General features: G+C 35.3%; 1 protein-coding gene across 5 annotated transcripts in view; it reads right to left on the reverse strand.

Moving 5' to 3' along the window:
* Positions 1–24,124, reverse strand: part of ZMYND8 (zinc finger MYND-type containing 8) — a 93,315-nt gene that overhangs the window by 19,616 nt on the left and 49,575 nt on the right. For 4 of the 5 annotated variants that reach the window (XM_032217681.1, XM_032217685.1, XM_032217680.1 and 1 more), the window contains 11 exons: positions 19,634–19,852; positions 18,591–18,704; positions 17,566–17,658; positions 16,365–16,452; positions 12,756–12,811; positions 11,477–11,554; positions 9,584–9,699; positions 7,887–8,368; positions 4,781–4,921; positions 2,370–2,522; positions 1,533–2,030 (listed from right to left, as the gene is read on the reverse strand). In XM_032217681.1, the coding sequence (XP_032073572.1) occupies positions 1,533–2,030; positions 2,370–2,522; positions 4,781–4,921; positions 7,887–8,368; positions 9,584–9,699; positions 11,477–11,554; positions 12,756–12,811; positions 16,365–16,452; positions 17,566–17,658; positions 18,591–18,704; positions 19,634–19,852 (2,038 nt within the window). The remainder of the gene's footprint in view (positions 1–1,532; positions 2,031–2,369; positions 2,523–4,780; positions 4,922–7,886; positions 8,369–9,583; positions 9,700–11,476; positions 11,555–12,755; positions 12,812–16,364; positions 16,453–17,565; positions 17,659–18,590; positions 18,705–19,633; positions 19,853–24,124) is intronic. The other variant, XM_032217683.1, reaches the window with a different exon arrangement.

Genomic DNA, 24,124 nt, shown 5'->3' on the forward strand with positions numbered 1-24,124 from the left:
CCCTCTCCATATATTTGGTTTAATGACTCCAGCTTCTTTTACTGACTCATTCTGAAAAATGAGCCAGAGTCGCTTGTTTGAATAAAACCCTAAACAAGCCACAGGAGGAACAGTTTGTAGTTTCTTAATCACACCCATTTGTTGACTACTACAGTACAATTAGATTTTCTACACCATTTCACCCAATTGGCTTATATTAGTTCCCTTTTCACATTATTCCCCTCTCTCGTGCTTTTTTCTTTTTCTTTTCCTACACAGACGATCATGGTTAACTAAAGTACCTGGAATCGGAATTTACATTGCTACGTTATGTAGTTGTAAAGTACAACATGTGGACCATATTTATAAGTGATGGCAAATTCTGTTAACAACAGATGTAAGTTCCCATTGCTGTTTTTACATGAGGACCATATATTGTTAAGTGAAAACCTCTTTGCAACTTCCTGCCAGCTTCCAAAAAGTAAAGTCAATGGGGAAACTGGCAAGAAGTTGCAAGTGCCAGGCGGTTTATAAGGAGGTTGGTAGGCAGCTAAGTGACTGTAGCCCAGTGAGGGAGGGTGCATGGGTGCTTGGAAAGGTATGGGTGGGTGCACAAGTTGCTGACAAGATGCAATGCAAGCACAGCAGGACTAATGGAGACTGTGTAGTGCGAGGGCAGTGGAACTAAAGTAAGGTGTGCATGTTGCTGGCAAGGCATGGGTGGGGATAGCTGCTGCTTAGGTGAAGGAAACAATGGGTGCAAAGATGGCAGACATTGTGCCATGTGAGCACAAAGGGACTGGAGGAAAGTGCGTGAATGGTCAGCAAGGCACAAGCACTGTGGGATTGGGGTAGAGTTGGCTGGCAAGATGTGGCAGGGCAGGGCTGTTGCCAGAAAGAGGAGGGTGCAGATCGCCAACACGTTGTGGTCCAAGTATAGAGGGTGTGGGGTGTGTGAGGCACAGCGCAGCAATAGTGGGTCAGGGTGCAAGTAACCCCAAAGCCACAGTGTGGCAAGTCCAAAGAGTCCCATGCATGGCTGGGAGGGTTAGACTAGTGAAGAGAAAGCAGGAAAAATGACAAGGAAGAGCTAGGCGATGAGGGGCAGCCATAAATGTGGGCTGGCTGGCCTGAATTTTTATCATGTGACCATGAAGGTGCTGCAATTGGCTGGAAGTCCATTTCTTTCAGTGCCATCATAACTTTGAACAGTCACTGAACAAATGGACCTTAAAGCAGCACTACTTATACTACTTGTACTGACTTGCTGGAGTAGTCTTTTTTTATATTCCTCAAGTACTTTTGTACCTGAAGACATCTTTGGATTATCTTGAGGTTGCTAACTCCTTCCTATTATATAAAAGTTTCTTTTATGTAAAAGTCATATAAGTTTTGGTTGCACAAAGGTAGAAGAACATAACAGATCCATTTTTAAATAAATTGTTTTCATCCGTCTAGAAATACAAAAAATATTCTATTAAGGACTTTCAGGACAGCTCTGAAAGTGGTATTCAGTATTTTCATGATCAAGAAAAAATGTTAAAGTATCCTACCTTCTTGTTTAGGAGGCGATTCCTTGGCTTCTTTTTTGTTTTTTCGTCCCTCACGGCCACACTGGTCTTCACCTAAGTCAATAACTAGCTCATTTTCAGAATCAGAATCTAGACCGAGATGCACTGTTGGTGAGTCTGTCTCTTCTTTAGTTTTCAGTTTTTCCTTTGTGGGATGTGACAAACTTTTCCCCTTTTCTGAAAGCTCTTTATCAGAGTCTACATTTGCCTTCTCTTTGACAGGGCTATTTATTTTCTCCACTTCTGAGCTCGTACTTTTAATTTCCTCTTTTTCTTCTGTTGGAGTTGGTGGCTTTAGTTTTTTTTTCACAACTAAAGATTCTTTATCACTTCTTATACCTTCTTTTTCTTCTTCTTCCTGATCATTTTTGGATTTCTGTTCATCATCACTAATATATTCACTATCACTGGAGTCTGACTTTTCAGAATCCTCTGAGTCACTATGCTCTACTGCAACATCTTCAGATATTTCATTGATTCCTAATAATAAAAAAGAAACATTTTTACCTCATTTGTTTCCAATAGCTTATAGTTTAAAAGTAAAGCCATGTGAATCAGTGAACATGTATATAACATATCTAATCATAGCAGCCCATTGATTTCAAATCTTACAAAATCCTGTGAAAGAAATCCTTCATATTTTAATACTATATGGAAGTAGCATTTGCTTGTTCAAAAATCAGAACATGAAGGGCTCTGAATCCTGGCTTCTTTGGATAAAGAGCTAATACTGTATCATTATACTATATTTATGAAGTATTGACAAAAAGAATGTATTCGGTGGCTATACAATCAACCATATCAAATGCATACACATACCTAGTTGTGCTTTACAACTCTCTATTGTTTTGTCCAAATTCATATGGAATCTGCTGCGAATTTGTCGTTTTGGTGAAATCAGTGGCACAGGAGTAGATTGCTGCTGGACTGATTCACTCAACTCTTTCAGATCCATTTCAGCTTTACTACGATCTAGAATATTAAGTTAAAAATATTTCCATTAAGTAACTGAATTTTAAACAAACACAAACTAATTTAATTACATTCATTAACTATTATTAATGATTACTACTGCAAATATTGGAAGTACGATTAGAAGCTTACAATAGCTTATTTTAGGACACGAGAGAAGTAGATAAGAATTATGCATTTAATTATGTGTAAGATTGTACCTAATCAACACTCTGAACATTCCTTGAATAAGACACAAACAATCCTTGGCTAAGTTGGTACAAAAGTTCCATACACTACTATAATATATTCTGTCCAATCCTCAATCAGCACCCTCACAAAAATCAGCCATCATAAGGGGGAGGAGCCAACGTCGCGACGATACGGACGTGCTGTCTCAATGCTCCGAGACCTCAGTTGATACTTTTGCCGCTGGGTGGTCCAATCGGACCTAAACCGTCCTGCAGAGACAGCGAACAGGAAGAATACGTCTTGCTGACCACAGGGACATCGCAAAGTCCCTGATCGAGGCAAGAGAAGTTCTTCAAGCTGGTGACAAAAAATCCAGCCAAGGCTGACAAAGTCGGGGTGGCTCCAAAACGGAAGGATACGGAAAGAGAAATTGTTTCCAGCTGGTGAGGAACTTTTACTATTTTTTAAAAAAAGACTGCCTATAAAAAACTTAAAATTAATTTAAATTGGAGAACAGAAGAAATAAGCGGCAGAATTAAATTTGGAATGGTTTTGGACAGTGGGTTATCTTACTTTTTAGATGCTATCTTCAAGGATGGGATTTATGCAAGCCTTTTAAAATGAATGGATTAAGTTTTCTTCTATCTTATTAACCTTCCAAGCTAGAACAGCTGTGTTTGTTAGCTGGAGATAATGGCACAATTTCAACAGCAGAAAAAAACCTTAAGTCTGCAAAAGATATTCTCAGAAATACAGAAATTATCAAATACATATGAGAGGATAGAGAAGAAGCTGGAAGACTTAGAGCATCTAACAGCAAAATATAATGAAGAAGTTGAGGGTGTTTATCGTTGAGGGTGTTTATCAAGTGGAAAACATGGTGGTTAAAACCCCAAAAAATCGAAGTGGAAAATGAATATAAAGAAATTAAATTTGCTGATATTTATGGTAATTGGTTTCTCTCTGAAAATGGAACGAGTGGAATACTGAAAGAGGAACTAAATGGAGGGGAACTCTACCCCAGATGGCAAGATACAGAAAAAGAAAAAACAAAAAAAAATATGGATTTAAAGAGATAAATTTTATTAGCAATATCATTGATAATACTACTGACAATCAAAGATAAGCTGATTAAGGAAACAGAAGAAGGGCATTGAGATTACATGACAGATTTTATAAGCAAGGAGTTGCTAAGCGGAGTCCATACAAAGTTGATTAAGGAGATGATTAGAGGACTGACACCACAAATGGCAGAAGATATGAGACTGTTTTGCTACTGGAAAGATACAGGTTGATAGATGGAAGAGTATAATTTAAAACTAGTTAAACTTAGTGATTAAAAATCCCTTTGGATTATATCTAAAGGTTAATTAAAAAAAGAACTTAGATACAGTTAAAGCTTTGGTTATTAGGGGAAAATGTTATAATACAGGATATAGTTAAATAAAGGAGGGATAAGGATAACAACGTATATATAGATATAGGTATAACATAAGGAAACTGGATGTAAATTGTAAACAGTGATTTGGAAAGGAGGATTAGAAAATTTTGTTATTAAATATTATGGATGTTTAGCTAGAATAGGACATAAGGATTCAGTCTTAATGGAGGATTTTAGAAATAGTAAATGAAAGGCCAGTATATGGTTATGTATTAAATCTTGGTATATTTTATGATGGACGTTTAAATAATTATAGTCAAATGAAAATGGAGATATGATGATGGTAATATGTATAAATATCTGTTAAAAAACTTGAGTTAATATGAATTATGTTTGTTGACTATGGAAGAGATGCACGAAAGTCTTTTTGTAACCAACTGATACACTTTCTACAGCATGTAAAGAAGGATGTGTTGTGTTTGTTTTGAAAATTAAAGAAAAATTATATTTTTTTAAAAAAAATCAGCCATCAGATTTAAATAAAACTGACCATTTTTTTCAGGTGCACCTATTGCATTTAGTCTGAAAACCAAGAGAATATTAATTCCAAAATTTAGTATCAGCAGTTGCAAGAAGGTGTGCCCTCTAACTACTACTACCATATGTAAATCTCATATCCATTACTGCATGGACAATTTTATTTTACCAAGATTAAGATTAAGAATGCTGCCTGGAGTTGATGTTCTTTCTTGTTTTGCAGCTGTTGGAGTTGATGGTTGAGGAGAGAAAGGTTTGGGACTGCCCGACAAGCTTCCTGTTTGGCCTGTCCTTGTTGGTACTGGAGAAGCTGAAAAAGAATGTAATTGACATAAATTTCAAACATAAACTGAGGTTATTTAAGCCGAGATAAAGGTCAAGTGCCTCTGTGTAACTTCTGTTTTGCTTTACTTTTTGAACAGTAACTCCCTACACAAGGTCACAAATTGTATTTAAAACTGAGAGCAAACACTTTTTCCCATGTGGGAAATGATTACTAAGGTACTTTTGCAAAATTAATAAAAAAAGACAAATAAGGAACATGCAAATGTAGTTCTTTTGTATGTTGGTCATGGAGTCAAATTTAAATGGCCTAATGTCATCTCACAGCAGCAACAGGTCCTCGCTGAGACACTATTCAGAAAAGAAATAAGCAAGGTACAAAAGTAATGAGAAATTTCTTCAAGACTTCCAATGAAACATGCATTTCTAACCACTCTCTAACTCTTATTACCTTTTAAAATTCATTTAACCAATACTCAGGGGAAACTGAACATAGGTGGAATGCTTATATAAATCAAGAATTATATAAAATATGAACTTGCTAACTCTTTCATTTTAGAAGAGTTATATCCAGTTTTAAAATTGTTTCTTTCTTTTATAGCTATTAAAATTTCTAATTTTTCTTGTTGTAGTAAATGTTATATTTATTTATTAAATATGAACCATATTTAATCATTACCCACATTTAATGGTTAATTTTTCTAAAAATGACTAATTCAAAGCAAAAAGACTCCCTTAAGATATGTTCAAATCTGGATGACTACTGCTCTATGTCTACGTAGTTTCTTTGGTAGCAAAGAAGTTGTAGTTTGTCACTGCTATCTTCAGGAATTTTTCAATATCCAATCTAGCCTACAGTTCTGATATTTCATCAAGTGGCGTTTAAGGTCAGATTATGCCTAGCTTTTGAGGGATCATCCAAGAACATTTGTATGCTGTCACTTAATTACTCATTAATTAATTAAGTTCAGATATAATGACTGGCAAAAATAAATCATATTCCAACTGTCCCTTTTGGTATCAAACTAAGCAAGAAACCTAGGATAATATTTATGTTATAAAATAATTTCAATATGCTGTTTAGTCTTTAAATGCAAAGCCATGAGTAATCTTTTATTTTCACACCATTTTTTCTAATGCAACTTAAAGTGATTAATATAAACTATTGTGGCTAAATAATGGTCAATTTGAAATAACGAAAAAGTTATCAATAGAGACCAGGAGAATGATCAGGTCTACAGAATAACAATAATACTTTGAAAATTTTTTTATCTGAAGGCAATAGCTGAGAAAAGACAAGCTAATAAAAACTGCCAGGCAGCCATAAGCAAAAGCCATGAAATATAGAATGACAGACCCAATAAAATCCTGCTTGTGGCAAGTGGCTGATCATTTTTTTTCACAAGAGACCATACAATACAAACTCTTAAACTAGGAAATTTGAACATATATGTATTGCATATATTCCTAATATTTTTATTTTGTTACCATAGAATATCCAAGAAATATAAATGAAAGAGAGCAGGAATTCAAAATTAGGTGACATATTCAATCCTCTTAAGATTTTGATGATTAGTTTGTATGTATATGTATACATGTAACAGGAATATCACAAATATACTAAAGTACAATTTAGAACCTCAAAGTCATTGTTCAAACAAATAAGGCACAATTTATTTTGTTCAGTTCTATTTTAAAAAGTGTCATTAAAACAAGAATGCATAACAAATTTAAAAAAAAATATTCTAAAATGTTTAAAATGTATTTTCCATCAGTAAATTGCTAAATGGCAGAACAAAAACAATTATTTAAAGAAAAATATCAAGTTCAAAGATATCCAGACTGGATCCAAATGAAGTAACATTTACTTATTTGCTTTATATCAGAAACAGCCGTACATCAACATGTAGGTGGTCTTCTGATAGTATTTGTCATTCATCTAAGGAATTAGGTGCCGATCAGTATGTTGAGGATAATGCTTGATATAGAATAGCTGAGGTTTCTAAATGGATTATAATAATTATAATTGGCTTATAATAGATTATTCTGTTTGACTCTTAACATTTGGCAAGCATTGGTTTTAAAAAAGAAAGCAAATTCTGAATTTCTTCAAGATCAGATTATTTCATTTATCTGTGGCCCAAACTTCCAAAAACATAAAATTTAAATACAGTGCTGCTGACATAAATATTCCTGAAACAATAAATTAACTTGATTGTTTTATATTATCTTAATATTTTTGCCCTTGACTGTAAGTCAAATCTTGTCTCTGAAAGGTAAGTTCTTCTTTCCTATACTCCAAGAAAAATGTACAAAAAACCTGGAAGAATGGCATGAAATATTTTGAAATCCAATCCCTATTATTATATACTTATCATTTCAGTATTCTCTGAACACTGATTCTGTTTCATTATAATTTAGCAGCTGAGGACAACCAGAAATTAATTTTTATTTTAGACTACTAACTTCTTTTAAATTAGGGGTGTGATCCACAATGATTTAATATGATATAAAACTGCAGGGCATTAAGCAGACACCTTGCTGAAAAATTATTGAGTGCATACGATATAAATGGGAGTGAGAGTCCAATTAACCCTGAAGATTACAAAGTGTTTTTCTATGTATTAGTTTGCTTGAACCAAATAACCATATCATGCTCCTCTTCCGGCATGAAGCCCCTCTACTGTGATACTTTTTGTTCAATAACTCATGGCTCTTCCCTACATTATAATTTAAATTCTTCCCAGGCGACTGACCTACCACAATTTACCCTGTTATTAGTGTGGGAGACAATCTTTATGTCTCTAACCTACTCTTATAATTGGTCCAAGAACATTGGCTAGAAGCTTTAGCAATACTGCTGCACCTGAGTCTACCGGTAGTAACACATCCTATAAAGCATTAGACAAACTTTCCTTCCAGTTTTATGAAATTCCATGCACTGGTTGATGATAAAGTTCAACTACCAATTGATCTAGATTCTGTACTCTTACCTGTACTTTTATCAATAAAGTCCATGGATTCTTCACTTGCACTAAAGTGGCTAGAGGTTGCTTTTTTCTCTCCATCCTGTTCAACATCAGATCCAGTGTGTACTGATGAATTTGTACTCATTGGTGAACGTGGCATGTCTGTTAGGGAAATTCTTCGTCCAGTACTGCTGCTTAGCATAGGTTTGCTCATTAAAATCTTGGGTGATGCTGTCATATCAAAGTTAAGTTTGATTTTCTCTTGTTTATCTGTCTTAGCAGTTCCAGCCCCAGGATTTGAAGGGTCTAACAACATTTGGTACTGATTGTTGGGAGTATATGGTGTCCGGAAAGGTGCATAATTAAAAACGCCAAACTTTCTACGAATGTTCTCCACATAAACCTCCATCTCTTGCATTGCACTGTTGAATATGCTTTTAGTCTTTTTCACGGAAAAAGGAATTTCTTTAGACATGAGGTAGCAATTATTTACTGGAACCCAGGCCCTGCAAATAAGACAGTAAAAGAAACCATATAAATGGTATGGTATCTAATTTCTATTCAATTCTAAACACGGTTAAAGGCAATTCTTACACTTTTCAATGGGTGTTTGATACATGCTTAAGATAGAAATTTTATTTAGCAATTAATTGTAAACTGAAAGAACTACGTAATCAGTCCCTAGAAAAAAATAATAGTTCTAGAAACACAGCTTTGAAAACAATTCATTAAAAATCAATTAAGGAAATTCAAAATCCAACCTACAAATACCAGATGCTATACAAAAGAAGACTATATATTGCAATTCAAATTTCTTAAACAGAATATGATACAATAACAAAGAAATAACCGTCAACTTCAGTTACTTTCTTGCTGCACAGCAAATCATTTTGCAAATTTATGTTTACATTATCATTTAGTCCATTCTACATATGTGGTGATTTCCTAGGACTAACCAAAAACTATTAGTATATATGAATAATTCTTTCTTCTTGTTACATTTGGTGGCCTCATGCTGAACCAACAGGACAGTAAAAGAAGGCTCCCCCATAATAAATATAAACATTTCTACATATTTGGGGATACTAGTCAAAATCCAGGAAAACAATTACTTTCTTCATAAAAATAAAAGCCCATATTTTAATTGGCTCTCTTTATGAAGTCTATGTATACATAAAGTTTCCTGTTAAATAAAGAACACTAGAAGTAGTTAGAAATCCTGTAATTGTATCATAGAAATGATAGCAGTGAACAAAGAGACTTTTTCTGTCACTTAAATAAATGTCAAAACTTTCAAACCATGTGGGATAAATCCTTCCCTCATGATTTACACTGAGGTTTAGAGCTTTTATGTAGCCAGCCCTGAAAATTCCTCCTTTTTACAGCACTCAAGTAAAGTAAATGGTCCACTATGACCATTTCTGAACAAAAAATCCTTTTATAAATCCTAACTACAACGGATCTTCTAATCCATATTTCTGTCATGGTTGGTAACATATAAACATTGGTTACCAAAACTGACTAAATGTATCACTTCAGTGGACAAAATTATGTTATCTTTTTAGATTTTTTTAAATGAGTTATCCCAATGTGCTTGTTATATTATGTACAAAAATCACTATTTGCAGAATATTAACATTTTAACTAATGCAGCTACCACCTAATCATTCACCAAAAAGGAATGATCTGAATTATTCCATCATCTTTTGATTAATTCCCACCTGTCATGTTGACCAAAGAAACGAGCATCAACTTGACCATCTTTATCTCTCAGTGCTTTAGCCGGCCAGAATGGGAAACCCTTGAGTTTAGCCCAAACCAATGGGTGTGGATTGCTCTAGAGGAAAGTGCATAGTGACCACATGGTGAGAAAACTATTTTAAGCCATGCATTATTTTCTAACTGCTGACATGCAAGACAATAGTTTTTATATGACTGAGATTGTAAAAATGTCTCAAATGTACAACTTTAATCTCTGTATAGCTTTCAGAGTTTTCCCATCTTATTAAAACAATTTTTGTCTTCTTTTAAAACCTATTCTCTCTGTAGCAACTAGTTTCATTTTGATTGTTCGGAGATAACTTCAAAACAATAATTCAAATATCAAATTAATTTAAACTAATCCATAGAGATACTCCATCCTCAAAATACAATATTCATAATTTTAATTTTAAAAAATCAGAATATTACTATTGCAGAGGAATATATTCAGGAAAATGCTTACATTTGTATGGTGCAAATAATGCTTCTATATAGCTCTCTGTTATCACAGAAACAGAAAACTGCTAGCAGAAAGAGATCTAGGTCTGCCTTTTTGATTTTTTTAAAAATTAATTAATTAATTAAAATTATTTTTAGATTTATTTTATTTTTAAATTTGCTGGATGATGGGCATGTGTTTATCATAAGCATGTTCAAATTCAGTTACTAATCATTAACCCACTACCTCAGCTGGGAAGTTGGTTACAAGCTTCCATTACTCTTTCAGTGAGGTAATATTTTCTAATATTACTTTTGAATTTTCCTCCTGTCAGTTTGAGGTTAAATGGATCACATGAACATAAGTATACTCTTAGGTTATTTTAGGATTTTGCAAAATACAGACTGTAATGCAGTCTCTATCATACATAGATATAATTTATAGTTTATAACAATAACATAAGAATAACAAAATCTGTTATGGATATTTTTAGTTTAAAGACACCATATTTTATATTATGATGTGAGAATTAACTGTAATGTGTTACTGTTTCAGTTTTTTTAATTTCATGTCTTTACTGTGCTAGTTGTAAGTATAAAAGAAATAAAACATCTGCTATTGCTACTTAAAATGTGTGTATATATGCATATGTCATATCATGTGCATATCATTCTCAAATAGTTCCCCTACTAAACAAGCAGTCCCCAGTTTAAGAACAAGGTTCTGTTTCCAACACATATTCTTAAATCAAATTTGTATAGCAACTTGATATAATGCTGTATAAGTACTACTGAGTAATGAACTTGAACCATTGAATATTTAACATGAATCATTATATGTTTAACTTGGAGTATGATGCAATGGGCTCCATTCTTAACTATCGGTTGTCCTTTAACTGAAGTGTTCTTAACACAGGGACTTGCTGTATATTCTCCAAATCATAAGAACTCCAGGCAGGCTAAAAACATATAAATGACAGGATTTACAGCATAAATGTGATACTTTATATTTTCTTTATATATTTTTTTAAGTAAGGGCTTCTGAGATTTGATTTTTTTAAAAAATAACTTGATTGTTAGTAGATTTCAAACGTTTCAATATATATATATATATGAATACTTTGAGGGTTCTATGTCATTCTAGTATGCATGTCGGAATAATAATGCCGACTGATTTTAAGATTTGAAAATATTAACCAAATCTAGATCTCTTATATTTTTCTTGAGAAATACTAGAATGAAGAAAAGACTAACTACTCAATTTCTATTAATTATAAGCAGCAGTGTGTGGGTTTTGAGCATAAACAGAAGAGCCTTCATTTAAAACAATATGTATAAAAATGAAATCCACTGTGCTTCTATATATGTTATTTATCATTTAACAAACCCCACCCCCCCCATCCTTTTTTACTTACACAAGGTTCACAAAACCAATTTTCTCGTTTTTGGCAAGCAGCTAAATAACATTCTGGACATACTTCAATTTCATTCATCTGTAAAAACAAAAATGAACTATTATGGAGTTGGAGCATGAGATTAAATGCATTTACAATTCTATTCTATCCTGCAATCAAGAGTAACATGGTAGTCATTTATAATTTCCTACCCCAAATAATTATTTTGTGCTGCTTCACAAGATTCAACATCAGTCTTTTACTATACAGTTAAACAATGACTATATATAAATAAATAAATGGATAGCAATAGTCATAGTTTTGCATAAGAAAAACTTTAAGCAATAGATTTAAGCAAAAAAATTATAGGAGGTTGGCATGTTGAGTTTTTATAAGATCCTCAGACTTTTTATGTTTCTGTATGGCAAACAATTTGCCTTTGTCTGTTGATGGAACAATATTTATCAGCACAATCTGTTTTCTTAAAGGATTATTGCAGAGGAGTGTAGAAGGAGGAAAGCTGCAGACTTCCACTACATGTGGAAAAGGTCAATGAACTTTGGACATAGCCTATTATCTTTAATACTTTCAAAGGTGTTTTCAACTTGGCAATGCCACATCTAGATCCATATTTTTCAAAACAGATTTTTTATAAACTTAAAATATTTGAATAATGCTATAAAATAACCAAATTACAGAAAATAATTTATAGTCTGATTTATATATAATCTGAAATTGTAACTTGATATTTATGACATCAATTAGTTAGTCTATATGCCTAATAGAGCCAAGGTGGCGCAATGGTTAAATGCAGCACTGCAGGCTACTTCAGCTGACTGCAGTTCTGCAGTTCGGCTGTTCAAATCTCACCGGCTCAGGGTTGACTCAGCCTTCCATCCTTCCGAGGTGGGTAAAATGAGGACCCAGATTGTTGTTGGGGGCAATATGCTGACTCTGTAAACCGCTTAGAGAGGGCTGAAAGCCCTATGAAGCGGTATATAAGTCTAACTGCTATTGCGATTGCTATTGCTAATAGGCACAGGAGTTCCATATATGTCTATGAAATTAAATATTTTATTTATAGACTTTATTCTTTTAGATACATGAGAAGAGGACTGTAATTTAAAAACTGGAATAGAGATTATTCAATTCCTGAAATTTTGAAATTCTACTTCATTCATATGTAATGTAATGTTTAATGTAATACTAAAGCTATGATTTCTAAGTTTTCCTAGCATTACATAAAATTGTTAAGTTAAATTGGTATAATAAAAATAAATGCTAAGTTGGAAATACATACCTCATGTTCACAGATTTTAATTATGACTTTTGCTGTTTGTGTCAATTTGTGATTTCCTGAGGAAACAGATAAATACAGATGTCTAATTAATCTCTGTTACAAAATATACTTATTATTTGTTTTATGAATTTAGAGTGCAAACAAATACAGTTTGACATGCATGTTTCAAAAGGCAAAATTAATTAAATACAAATCTTGAATCTAGCCAGTAGAAATGGCAAGTCATAAAAGTAAGTCATTCATAAACCCAGATGTAATAGAACCACAACCTTCACAAATTCATTCTTACTGAATTTATCATTATTACGTAATGTTTTCTTTAACGTTACCTTGTAGCTTTCCCAGAGAAATCAGTTTAAATGCACCTTTTTGACCCAATTTTAAAAGACGAATGTCTCTTACAGCAATGACATGTGGTGAGGTTTATGGCTGGTGAGGCAGTCTTCTCCCCCGACATCCCACTGTCTAAAGCGCTTTCTTTCTTTCGTCCGCCTGAGTTCTGACAGGCGAGCGAAAGAAAGTGCCAGCCGCGGACATAGAGGCGAGCAAAAGAAAGCGAACTGGTGGGCTGGCACTTTCTTTCTTTTGCCCAGAAGCGAGCAGCCCGCCTGAGCTGCCCAGTTCTGGGCAAAAGAAAGAAAGCGCCAGCCCACCTGAACTGCCTGCCTCTGGGCAAAAGAAAGCGCCAGCCCGCTAGCAGAGGCTGGCAAAAGACCTGCCTCTGCTGGCAGGCTGCTGTGGACACAGAGAAAGAAAGCTGGCAGGCTGCCCTCCCTGCCTCCCCGACTCCTACCCCCTTCCCTCTCAAACAAACTCTCTCTCAAATTGAGAGTTTGTTTGAGTGAAGAAACAAACACACACACACACACACATTACTTACAATTACTTACAAATTACATTAATTTTGAATTCCTCGCCCTCCCTCTGACCCATATACCTTTTCCAGCTGTTTCACAAAGGATTTCAACTCTGCTCTTCCCTGCCATCATGAAAATGTAAAAATGTAAAAGGAAAAATGCAAGAGCTGCTGAGGTCAGGCTGGGCTAGCTGCTGCCAGAGTCCCCAATGGATGACTCTGCTTAACTGTTTAAAAAAGCCTCTAAAAAAGTGCCCTCTACAGGAGGAGGCAAGAGAACCATGTGCCTCATCTACATAAGGAATTTTTCAGCTTTTAACCCTTGCTTAACTCTGCTCGAGTGATCATAAAGTCAGACTAAATGAGGCAAGTGGTTCTCCCACCTCCTTCTGTAGAGGGCACTTTTTTAGAGGCTTTTTTAAACAGTTAAGCACTAAGCAGAGTCATCCACTGTGACTCTGGCAGCAACTACCTCAGCCTTTTTCCTTTTACATTTTTTTTTCTTTTCATGATGACAGTGGTGAGGCTCTGCCTCCCCTGCCTGCACGTCACTGTCTTACAGATATATCACACCTGATATTATTTATTTAGATTTGCAAATTATAGCATTATTATAAAGGAGATCTAAAATATTTCACAGTTTATATATTAATATACAACACACACAAGACTAATCTCAGTATAAAACCTCAATGTGAAAAAAGCTATTTTCAAAGACCTGTTTATAGAATCTCAACTAAAAATATTAAATATTTACTGTCCCATCTTATCTAAAAAAAATATTAAATTGAAAGAGAGAAGGGAAAGGGATAAATTTGCTCTTTGAGTCACCTAGGGCTGAATTCAGCATGTTTCTTTCTATTGATAGCAGATTTTATAATGTTGGAAAAAACCAGATTGATTTGGGAAAGATTTGCATCACAAAAGCCTTCTATTCTTTTTTTTGGGGGGGGGGGGGGCGACATTAGAGGAACAATGGAAAACACACACTAAGTTCATTAATAAATTTTTGAAAAGGTTTGCGTTCTTTCTACTTGGAACCTCTGGGCCATTTACTTCAATTTATAGTATAAAAATTAATTACAGGTTTCCCTTGCTTATTGACTGCCCTGTTTAATGACTATTCGAAGTTAGACCAGTCCTGAATAAATAACATTACAATTGGTCCTCACACTTATGGGCTTTACAGTGTCCCTAGGGTTACATGATTAATATTTAATATAATACTATAGCAGAGTTGGAAGGGACCTTGGAGGTCTTCTAGTCCAACCCCCTGCCTAGGCAGGAAACCCTATACCGTTTCAGACAAATGGCTATCCAACATTTTTTTAAAGACTTCCAGTGCTGGGGCATTTACAACTTCTGGAGGCAAGCTGTTCCACTGATTAATTGTTCTAACTGTCAGGAAATTTCTCCTCAGTTCTAAATTGCTTCTCTCCTTGATTATTTTCTACCCATTGCTTCTTGTTCTACCCTCAGGTGCCTTGGAGAATAGTTTGACTCCCTCTTTGTTGCAAGCCTTGAGATATTGGAACACTGCTATTATGTCTCCCCTAGTCCTTCTTTTCATTAAACTAGACATACCCAGTTCCTGCAACCGTTCTTCATATGTTTTAGTCTCCAGTCCCCTAATCATCTTTGTTGCTCTTCTCTCCACTCTTTCCAGAGTCTCCACATCTTTTCTACATCGTGGCAACCAAAACTGAATGCAGTATTCCAAGTGTGGCCTTACCAAAACATTATAAAGTGGTTTTAACACTTCACGTGATCTTGATTCTATCCCTTTGTTTATGTAGCCTAGAACTGTGTTGGCTTTTTGGGCAGCTGCTGCACACTGCTGGCTCATGTTTAAATGGTTGTCCACTAGGATTCCAAGATCCCTCTCACAGTTACTACTATTGAGCACGGTATCACCTATACTTACCTGTGCATTTTGTTTTTCTTGCCTAAATGTAGAACCTTACTTTTTTCACCGTTAAATTTCATTTTGTTAGATAATGCCCAATGTTCAAGTTTGTCAAGATCCTTCTGTATCTTAAGCCTAGCTTCTGGAGTGTTGGCTATTCCCGCCAGCTTGGTGTCATATGCAAATTTGATGAGTTCCCCATTTATTCCCTCATCCAAATCATTGATGAAGATGTGGAAGAGTACTGGGCCTAAAACAGACCCTTGGGGTATTCCACTGCATACTTCCCTCCATGTAGATGCAGTTCCATTGAGGACTATACGTTGAATGTGGTTGGCCAGCCAGTTATGAAGACATCTGGTGGTGATGCTGTCTAACCTACATTCTTCTACTTTATCTAGTAGTAGGTTATGGTCTACCTTATCAAATGCCTTCAAAGTCCAAGTAAACCATATCAGCAGCATTCCTCTAGTCCACTAATTTTGTCACTTTGTCAAAGAATGCAATAAGATTAGTCTGGCATGATCTGTTTTTGATAAATCCATTTTGGCTTTTGGCTATTACTTTGTTTACTTCTAGGTGTTCGCTAATTCGTTGCTTATCTTGATTATTTGTGGATTTCACAGCCAGATTCTGATGAGCAGAATCAACAGAGAAGCCAGCAGTAAAATTACCAATTATGATCACGCAGTATCTCACTTAATGACAACAGAAGTAAAGTTGCAAGCTTATCAGGTTGATATGGCATCTCCCTTAATGACATCACTTCCCAATGGAGTTATTGGTCCCAATTGTGGGCATTAAATGAGGACTACCTGTACCTTCAAGGAAATATGCATATACATACCCCCATTGTAAATAATGCAATTGTGCAAAATCCATTTGGCATCAGCCAGAAAGGCTTCAGTGCAACCATACATCTTCTTTTTAACATTCTGAAAAGGATATAAACATTGTATTAAAATGAAGAAATAATATCTAAATACATAAGCTATCTACTATATCATATTTCCTTAATACTTTTATTCCAAATAAATGAATGGAAAGATTAAAATTAGAATATCAACTGGAAGTAAACAGTAGATACAGGAATGAGTTATAAAAAAGATATTATAAACCTCAATATAATCAATTAGGTATCATTTTTGCTACCAACATTATTGGAATATAATTACAGCTTATTAAATATAATTACTGAAGTTTGACCAAATTATAGGAATTTTGAAACAAGTATTGTTATGATCACTTCTTTTTTTATATATGAAAATCTACTTTGTATCATGGGACAGAGCACCAAAATACACTTGAAAAAAAAGAATTCAGCTACTTTATTTTTAAATTATGTCATTTAAAATAAAATAAAAAAGCACATTTGAAGCTAGCCTCAAAATTGATTCTATAAAACAGATATTTGAATTCCCTCTGTAGTTAAATTAAATCAGAGAATTAACATCTCACTCTTTGCCTCTCCCACTCTGTCAGAAACTTTGCATGCACTTATTTCCAAAACTCAGAAATGAAATAAAAGCAGAAAGCTCTTAGATAAAAGTAAAAATGATATGCTTCCTGAAACTAGACAACTAATCGAACCTATGTTAAAGGTTCTGGGAATGTTTGTCCTGCAAAAGTGACAACTATGGGGACACATGACAATAATTAAGAAAGCTGTCACATACAGCAAGTGGACATTCTCTATTGCTCCAGAGGGCATGACCAGAACCAATGGATTAATATAACAAAGAAGATTGAGGCTAGATGTCAAAGGAATCTTTTTGACTCTACGATCTGTCAACCAGGAAGTGGTGAGTCCCCTTTGGAAGAGATCCTCATTAGAGACTTGATGGTCATTAGTCAGAGATGTCCAAATGGAACCTTCAGAGGGGCTGGATTAAATGACCCGTAAGCTAAGATCCCTTCTAACTCCATATTTAAACTTAATGAATTTCTTAATGAACTTCATACATTTGAAAGAAAGATATTTATCACATTGAAAAAACAACAACAATGATCTAATATATAGAGAAATAATTTCCTTCCTGCCTACCAACCTTTTCTAACGTACAAAGGTCCATTGGATGAAAGATGTATTCTGCATAATCTGGATGCTGATCCAGTGAAACTGGTTTTTGAAATGGCTCTGTCTGTTTCAATAAACACAAAAAAATTACAGTTACAAATACAATACAATACAAATCCTACTAAAAACAATTATATTGCTTAAAAACAAATAACATGTCAAAACCAGGGTGATTTTGTTTGCAATCTAGTTAGTCAATCAAATTGAGCAAGTATCATTTGTTTAAATTTGATTCGGTAAAAGTTTGAAAATCAGACTTCTTATATTATAATCATTGGCATTCACTGCGCATTCATGATCAAAGGACAACATACCGTACAGGTAGACTTCTCTTAACAATTGCCCAGTTCAAAATTACAAAAGTCCTCAGACCTATGACTGTTGCAGCATCCCAAAGCCACAAGACCTAATTAGGTTTGACTACTTCCTATAATTGTCACATGATCATATATGTATAACAAACATATATGTGTAAGTGTTCATGTAACTTTAATGTAATACATTCATATTTAGAATCTTGCCCAGGCATATACCTATGTGTTTTTTTATTAAAACATTGTCAAACACACAGCAGATCTAGCAATGCTCTTCCTCTTCAAAAGCAAATTTTAAAATTTAAATTTATGTTCTTTGTTGATTTTTTAAGGTTTTATATGGTATTTTTTACTGATATGGTATACGATGCCTAGAATTGCCTCGGTGAGATGGGCAACATGATAGATGATAGATAGGTAGGTAGGTAGGTAGGTAGGTAGGTAGGTAGGTAGGTAGGTAGGTAGATAGATGATAGATAGATAGATAGATAGATAGATAGATAGATAGATAGATAGATCACTCTCTCTCTCTCTCTCACACACACACACGCACACGCACAGAGTCCATACCAGACATTGTGCAATATTAACACATACTGTGTAATTAGAAATCTAAAGACAATTTATTTTCAAACAAGCAATAATACACAGTACAGTCAAATATCAACACATATCTTCTTACCCCTGGCTGTTTCATTTTTTGTAGTGCAAACTTGAGCAAGTAGGATAGCTGTTCAATAGTGAGCATTGTCATAGCTTTACTTTGTGTTTCTATGCATTCTGCTACAGTAATTTTCTAAAAATAAAAATCAAAAATACTGAAAATTCTCAATAATTCACAATTTTCACATGCAAAAACAAACATTGAAATTTATTTTATATTAGGATGAATTATGAATGCCACAGATATCCCATGTTCATGAAAATACTGTGCTATTTCTCCAGGAGGGAGCGTAGATGTTTTGTCCGGGTACATGAATGCGTCTGACCAATATCAAAAAGCTATGTAGGGTCCCATCAAGTTAGTATTTGGATGGCAGACCACTAGGAAAACTTAGGGCTATAAAACAGACTGGGAAATCAAGCAGTGTCAAGCTACTTATTTATTTGATTTTAAAGGCCCATAAGGCAATGAACTATATACACTGAAATGCATAGCCTGAATCTAGATTTAATTATGTTGAAATCAATGGAACTACTACCTCCTTAAATCTCATTAATTTCAATGAATTTTCTAAGAGTGATCAACTTTGAATCTAGTCAACTTATTGTCCCAATCTTTCTTGAGCATGACCATGGTCTAGAATTGTCTTTTAAATGGTATTTTAAATTTCTGGAAACTGCTTTGTTCTAAAATGTTTTCAACCTATACAAAGAATACTTAATACACAAAATGAATAATTTCAAAATAAAATTAGGAAAATACCACAGTAAAACATTTTGTCATGATAGCATGTAATCTTAGTATCCCCTATTTTCTCTTCACATCCTGCCCTTCTCCATGATAGCAAATCCAATGAGACTACAAAATAAATTGTGAATAAAAAAACCAATATCATATCAAAATATAAAACTGCTAAATATGGTAAAGGCCTTAATTTGTATGATTATTTACATTAACCTATCTTTTCAAGACATGGACTACATGGTCAAAGTCAATGGTAAAAGAACAATTTTCTAGAAAGTGAGAAATTAGGAGCAGGGAAACAAATATGGGCCTCATACCTCACATTCTGGGCAAAACCAATCCCCCTCTGGCTCCGCTGTCAGTTTCAGACACTTAGCATGATAAACCCGAGGGCAGAGTTCACAGCAGAGGACTTGGCCTTCCCGGTGACAAACCCAGCAATAGAAATCATTCCGTCCATCCTGCGGTACAACATCAACAGGATCTGTGGTGAGTGGCTGCTTCATATAGTAAAACGGACCATGTCTTAGTTCTGACTGAAATGTAGGCAAGAAAGACAGGTTTGGTTTCAAAACAAATTTGCATTTTAAAATTAAAATAAGCAAATATGACCAACCAGCCCCCACTTAATGTTTATGCAGTTCCAATCTTTCATTCAGCACACCAAGCATTTGAAAACACAGCTTATATTCATTAAATATAATATTTCCAAATCATATGCATGGGATCTTCAACTAGAGGCAAACTACATAAACCATTATTCATTTGCTTAGTAATTCTGTGGTATTGAAAAAAAATACAATCAGGATTTAGGGATACATGAAGAGAGTTTTATTCTTTATGCTATATAGAATTGATCTGGATCACAAACTTCTATAACTGAAACATGCAAATAATTAAATTTCCTCTCAATGTAAAAAGCAACCACTGGAAAAAGATGGAGCTGGGGTGGTGAGATGGACTGAGACAGAGCTGGAAAAAAAGGTGTTAGGCTTTCTAATAGCTGACTCAAATCAGAAATAATTTCAAAGCATGGTTCACAATGAAACTTCTTTTAAAATGTTTATTGAGACTTAAGCTAATTACAAGAATATTGAAACTGAACTATTACCCTCCAAGAACTTTATTTATCCCATAATACATTAGTAAAGAGACTTTCTTAGTTCTTTCTAATTTCTTTCCTGTGAACTGGTAAGCGATTCTTTTCAAGGATAACAGGAATAACTTTCAGCTGTTTGTCTGCCAACCATCTCCAGCCTCCTTATCTGTGAACCCAATCTTACAAATATATTAGGTCCAGGCTGCACTTTTTGGTGTGTGCGTATGTGTGTGTGAAAGAGAATAAGATATACAAAGAAAGCGACACAGATATATTTGCTATTCTACTGAAAATGGGAAAATACAACTGTTTTCACAAACAGCATGCATAATTAAGTAATGTTTTAAACCTAACAATTTCTATTACAGAAATCAATGAAGCTGTGATCTATCTATCATGTCTCCATACTTAAATCTCTTTTACCAAAGGAATTGGACAATTAGATGAATTGCTAACATATATCATAAGCACGTAATAATGATATTTTGGCTTCTTTTTAAGGCACAAAATATATTTTGAATTAGTTCTGTTAAGGCAACATAATTATATTAAATACTACTGTATTGAGAAGTTTGTTTTAAGAAACAATGGAAGAATCGCTACAGTATCACTTACTTCCTATTAACAATCTATGGTAATTAACATTTAGCCAAGTTAATAGCCCAACATGATTTGTAAGATTGTCCCCTCAAATACACATTTTACTTACAATCCCTTCCATAAGTATTCCGACAGCTAATCTGTCTGGGAGCCCAAGTGTGAACATTTTATGCAGCAGTGTCTTGAACCATTATCTAAACTCCTAGATATATACATTTTGGATCAGGTTTCTCTAGTCTTACACAAGGCTAACAGGGTTCGGCCCAATAGCTGAAGGACGTTCCATAGAGCAGGGGCCACTGTGTAAATAGGCTGCCTTCTTTTCCTCACCAGTTGACACCCTTTGGCTGACGAGATCTGCAGCATGCCCATTCTGCTAAATCGGGTTGAACAGGTGGAGACCCTTGGAAAAAGAGGTATCCCAGTCCCAAGCCATGTAGGGCTTTAAACGTGACAACCACCACTTTGAATTGCACCTGGAATCACACCAGTAATCAATGCAGCTGAGGCAGAAATGGTGTTACATGAGGTGTACATCTGGTACCATTTACTACTATTCAGCCATATTCTGCAATAGATGAAAATTCCAAATACTCTTCAGGGACAGCCCCATGTAGAGTGTATTACAGTAGTCTAAACGAGAGGTTACAAGGGCATAAATTTCTGTGAGCAGGGCCTCCTGGTCCAGATATGGGTGTGCACAGGCTCTCCTAGCCACGCCTGCCATCTGCTCTTTGAGCAGGAGCCACCATATTGCACACTGGGTTAGTCTTGAGTAGTGTAACCCCATCCAGAACTAAACATGGAAGAATCTTGTCTCCTTGTCCCAATACTTGCAGCGACTCCATTTTGCCCGAATTGAGTCAGTGTTCATATCACCCATCTAGTCCCCTAAAGCCTCCAGATACTGGGATAGGTCATTCACAGCATCACTCAAAGGGCCTGGGGTAGAAATATAAAGTTGGGTATCAGCAGCATATTGATAACCATTGGATGACCTCAACCAGTGGCCTCATATAAATGCTAAATAGAAGGGGAGACACAAAAGTACCCTGAGGCCGAACCCTGAGGAAGGAGAACAACCAGTACACTACAGTGCCATTCACCTTCCAATTCCTGAAATCAGCCCAGAAAGATATCACGATCTGTGGTATGGAACACCACTGAGAGGTCAAGAAGAGCCTGATGGATGCTCTACCTCCATCTCGCTTCTGCCAGAGATAATCCATGAGTACAATCAATGTCCTCTCAGTCCCAAACCCCGCTGTAACTCCTACTGAAAGGGGTCTAGATAATCTGCCTCATTCAGGGTTCTCTGAAGATGTTGTGACCTCTCTCCCTGCCACCTTGCCTAGAAAGAGAACATTGGAGACCAGACAGAAGCTGTGCAAACAAACGAGTCAAGCGAGGAAGGGGCACACTACTGCCTCTTTAAGAGCTGGTACTATCACTCCCTTTCTTGAAGAATTAACTACCGTCCAGACCAATGTAACATGTTCTTCCCATATGGACTTAATTAGCCAGCAGAAGCCAACACACAAGTGGCTGAACTAGCAACTGAGAGTGCTCTGTTCATTTCCTCAGGTTCCATGGGCTCAAACCTTTCCCATATCACCTTGCAAAATGTAGGCCCCACTACTTCCATTGAATGTTGGAGTCCAACTTTGTCTGCCAGGTGCATAGAATATTCTTCACAGCGACACTTTAGGTGAACCTCGGTATTGTTCCCTACAGAGAGGGACTAAGTCACCGAAATGCAGCCACTGGGCAACAAGGGCAGAGACAAAAACATATGAAGAACGGTTGCAGGAACTGGGTATGTCTAGTTTAATGAAAAGAAGGACTAGGGGAGACATGATAGCAGTGTTCCAATAGCTCAGGGGTTGCCACAAAGAAGAGGGAGTCAAACTATTTTCCAGGGCACCTGAGTGTAGAACAAGAAGCAATGGGTGGAAACTAATCAAGGAGAGAAGCAACTTAGAACTGAGGAGAAATTTCCTGACAGTTAGAACAATTAATCAGTGGAACAACTTTCCTCCAGAAGTTGTGAATGCCCCAACACTGGAAGTCTTTAAGATGTTGGATAGCCATTTGCCTGAAATGGTATAGGGTTTCCTGCCTAGGCAGGGGGTTGGTCTAGAAGACCTCCAAGGTCCCTTCCAACTCTGCTATTGTATTGTATTGTAAATAGTTCCATTTACCACCCCAACCGGCACAAAGCAGGCTCTAATAATGGCTCTGGCTGCTGCCCAGCAGGTAGCTTATATCATTTACAAGTTGTTCTGACACACATTCTCTTCTTTCCAAAATACAGTAAAACAAATAAAAGACATAAAATTAATACAGAATAGGGAGTTGGTGGAATGGGCATCGGCACCTGAGAAGGAAAGGAAAAGTAGGAATAGAATTGGGAAGAAATGAGACCAAGAGAATAACAGGAAAGGGGATGGGGGGGAGGAAGAAAGAGAGAATGGAAAAGGATTACATTCACCAAAAACAGCTAATCTCAAGCATCAGCTAATCTTCGGTTGCATCTATACTTTTCAGTAACCATTTGCACCTATTGGTCATTCCTTTCTTTTCAGTGTCTTATCTGGGCTTTCAACTATGTAAGAGAATCTCCTCCAAGTCTATTAAAACCATCTTAAAAAATACATTTCTTTCTTGCACATGCTGTATACTAATGGACATAGCCCAAATACCTGGCTAATATACTCTTCAATTTCAATTATCTTATAAATTATCCAATCAAATAATTAGGGCAAACCATTACTTATGAAGAGACTAATCTTTGTCAAAGTATTCTGTTCACTTTTATTGAATATTTTTTTCACTATTATATTAAATTGTTCTGCTGCAGTGTTACTGAGATTCTGTTCTTAACTACTGGTACAATTTATACCAGACACTTAAAATTTAATTTAAAAATTGCTTCATCCATGATAATCTGAACAGTTAACAGCAATTAACTGTTGCAATGTAAGAGTACAAAAAAAATAAACCTCAACCCCACTCACAAGTAATTTTTTTTCTGTCAATAAAGGAAATCAAGTTCCATCCACAATACATACTAACTTATGTTTGGAGGATTTCTTTAAATATGAATTTG

The sequence above is a fragment of the Thamnophis elegans genome, chromosome 5 (genome assembly GCF_009769535.1).
Source record: "Thamnophis elegans isolate rThaEle1 chromosome 5, rThaEle1.pri, whole genome shotgun sequence".
Lineage (NCBI taxonomy): Eukaryota > Metazoa > Chordata > Lepidosauria > Squamata > Colubridae > Thamnophis > Thamnophis elegans.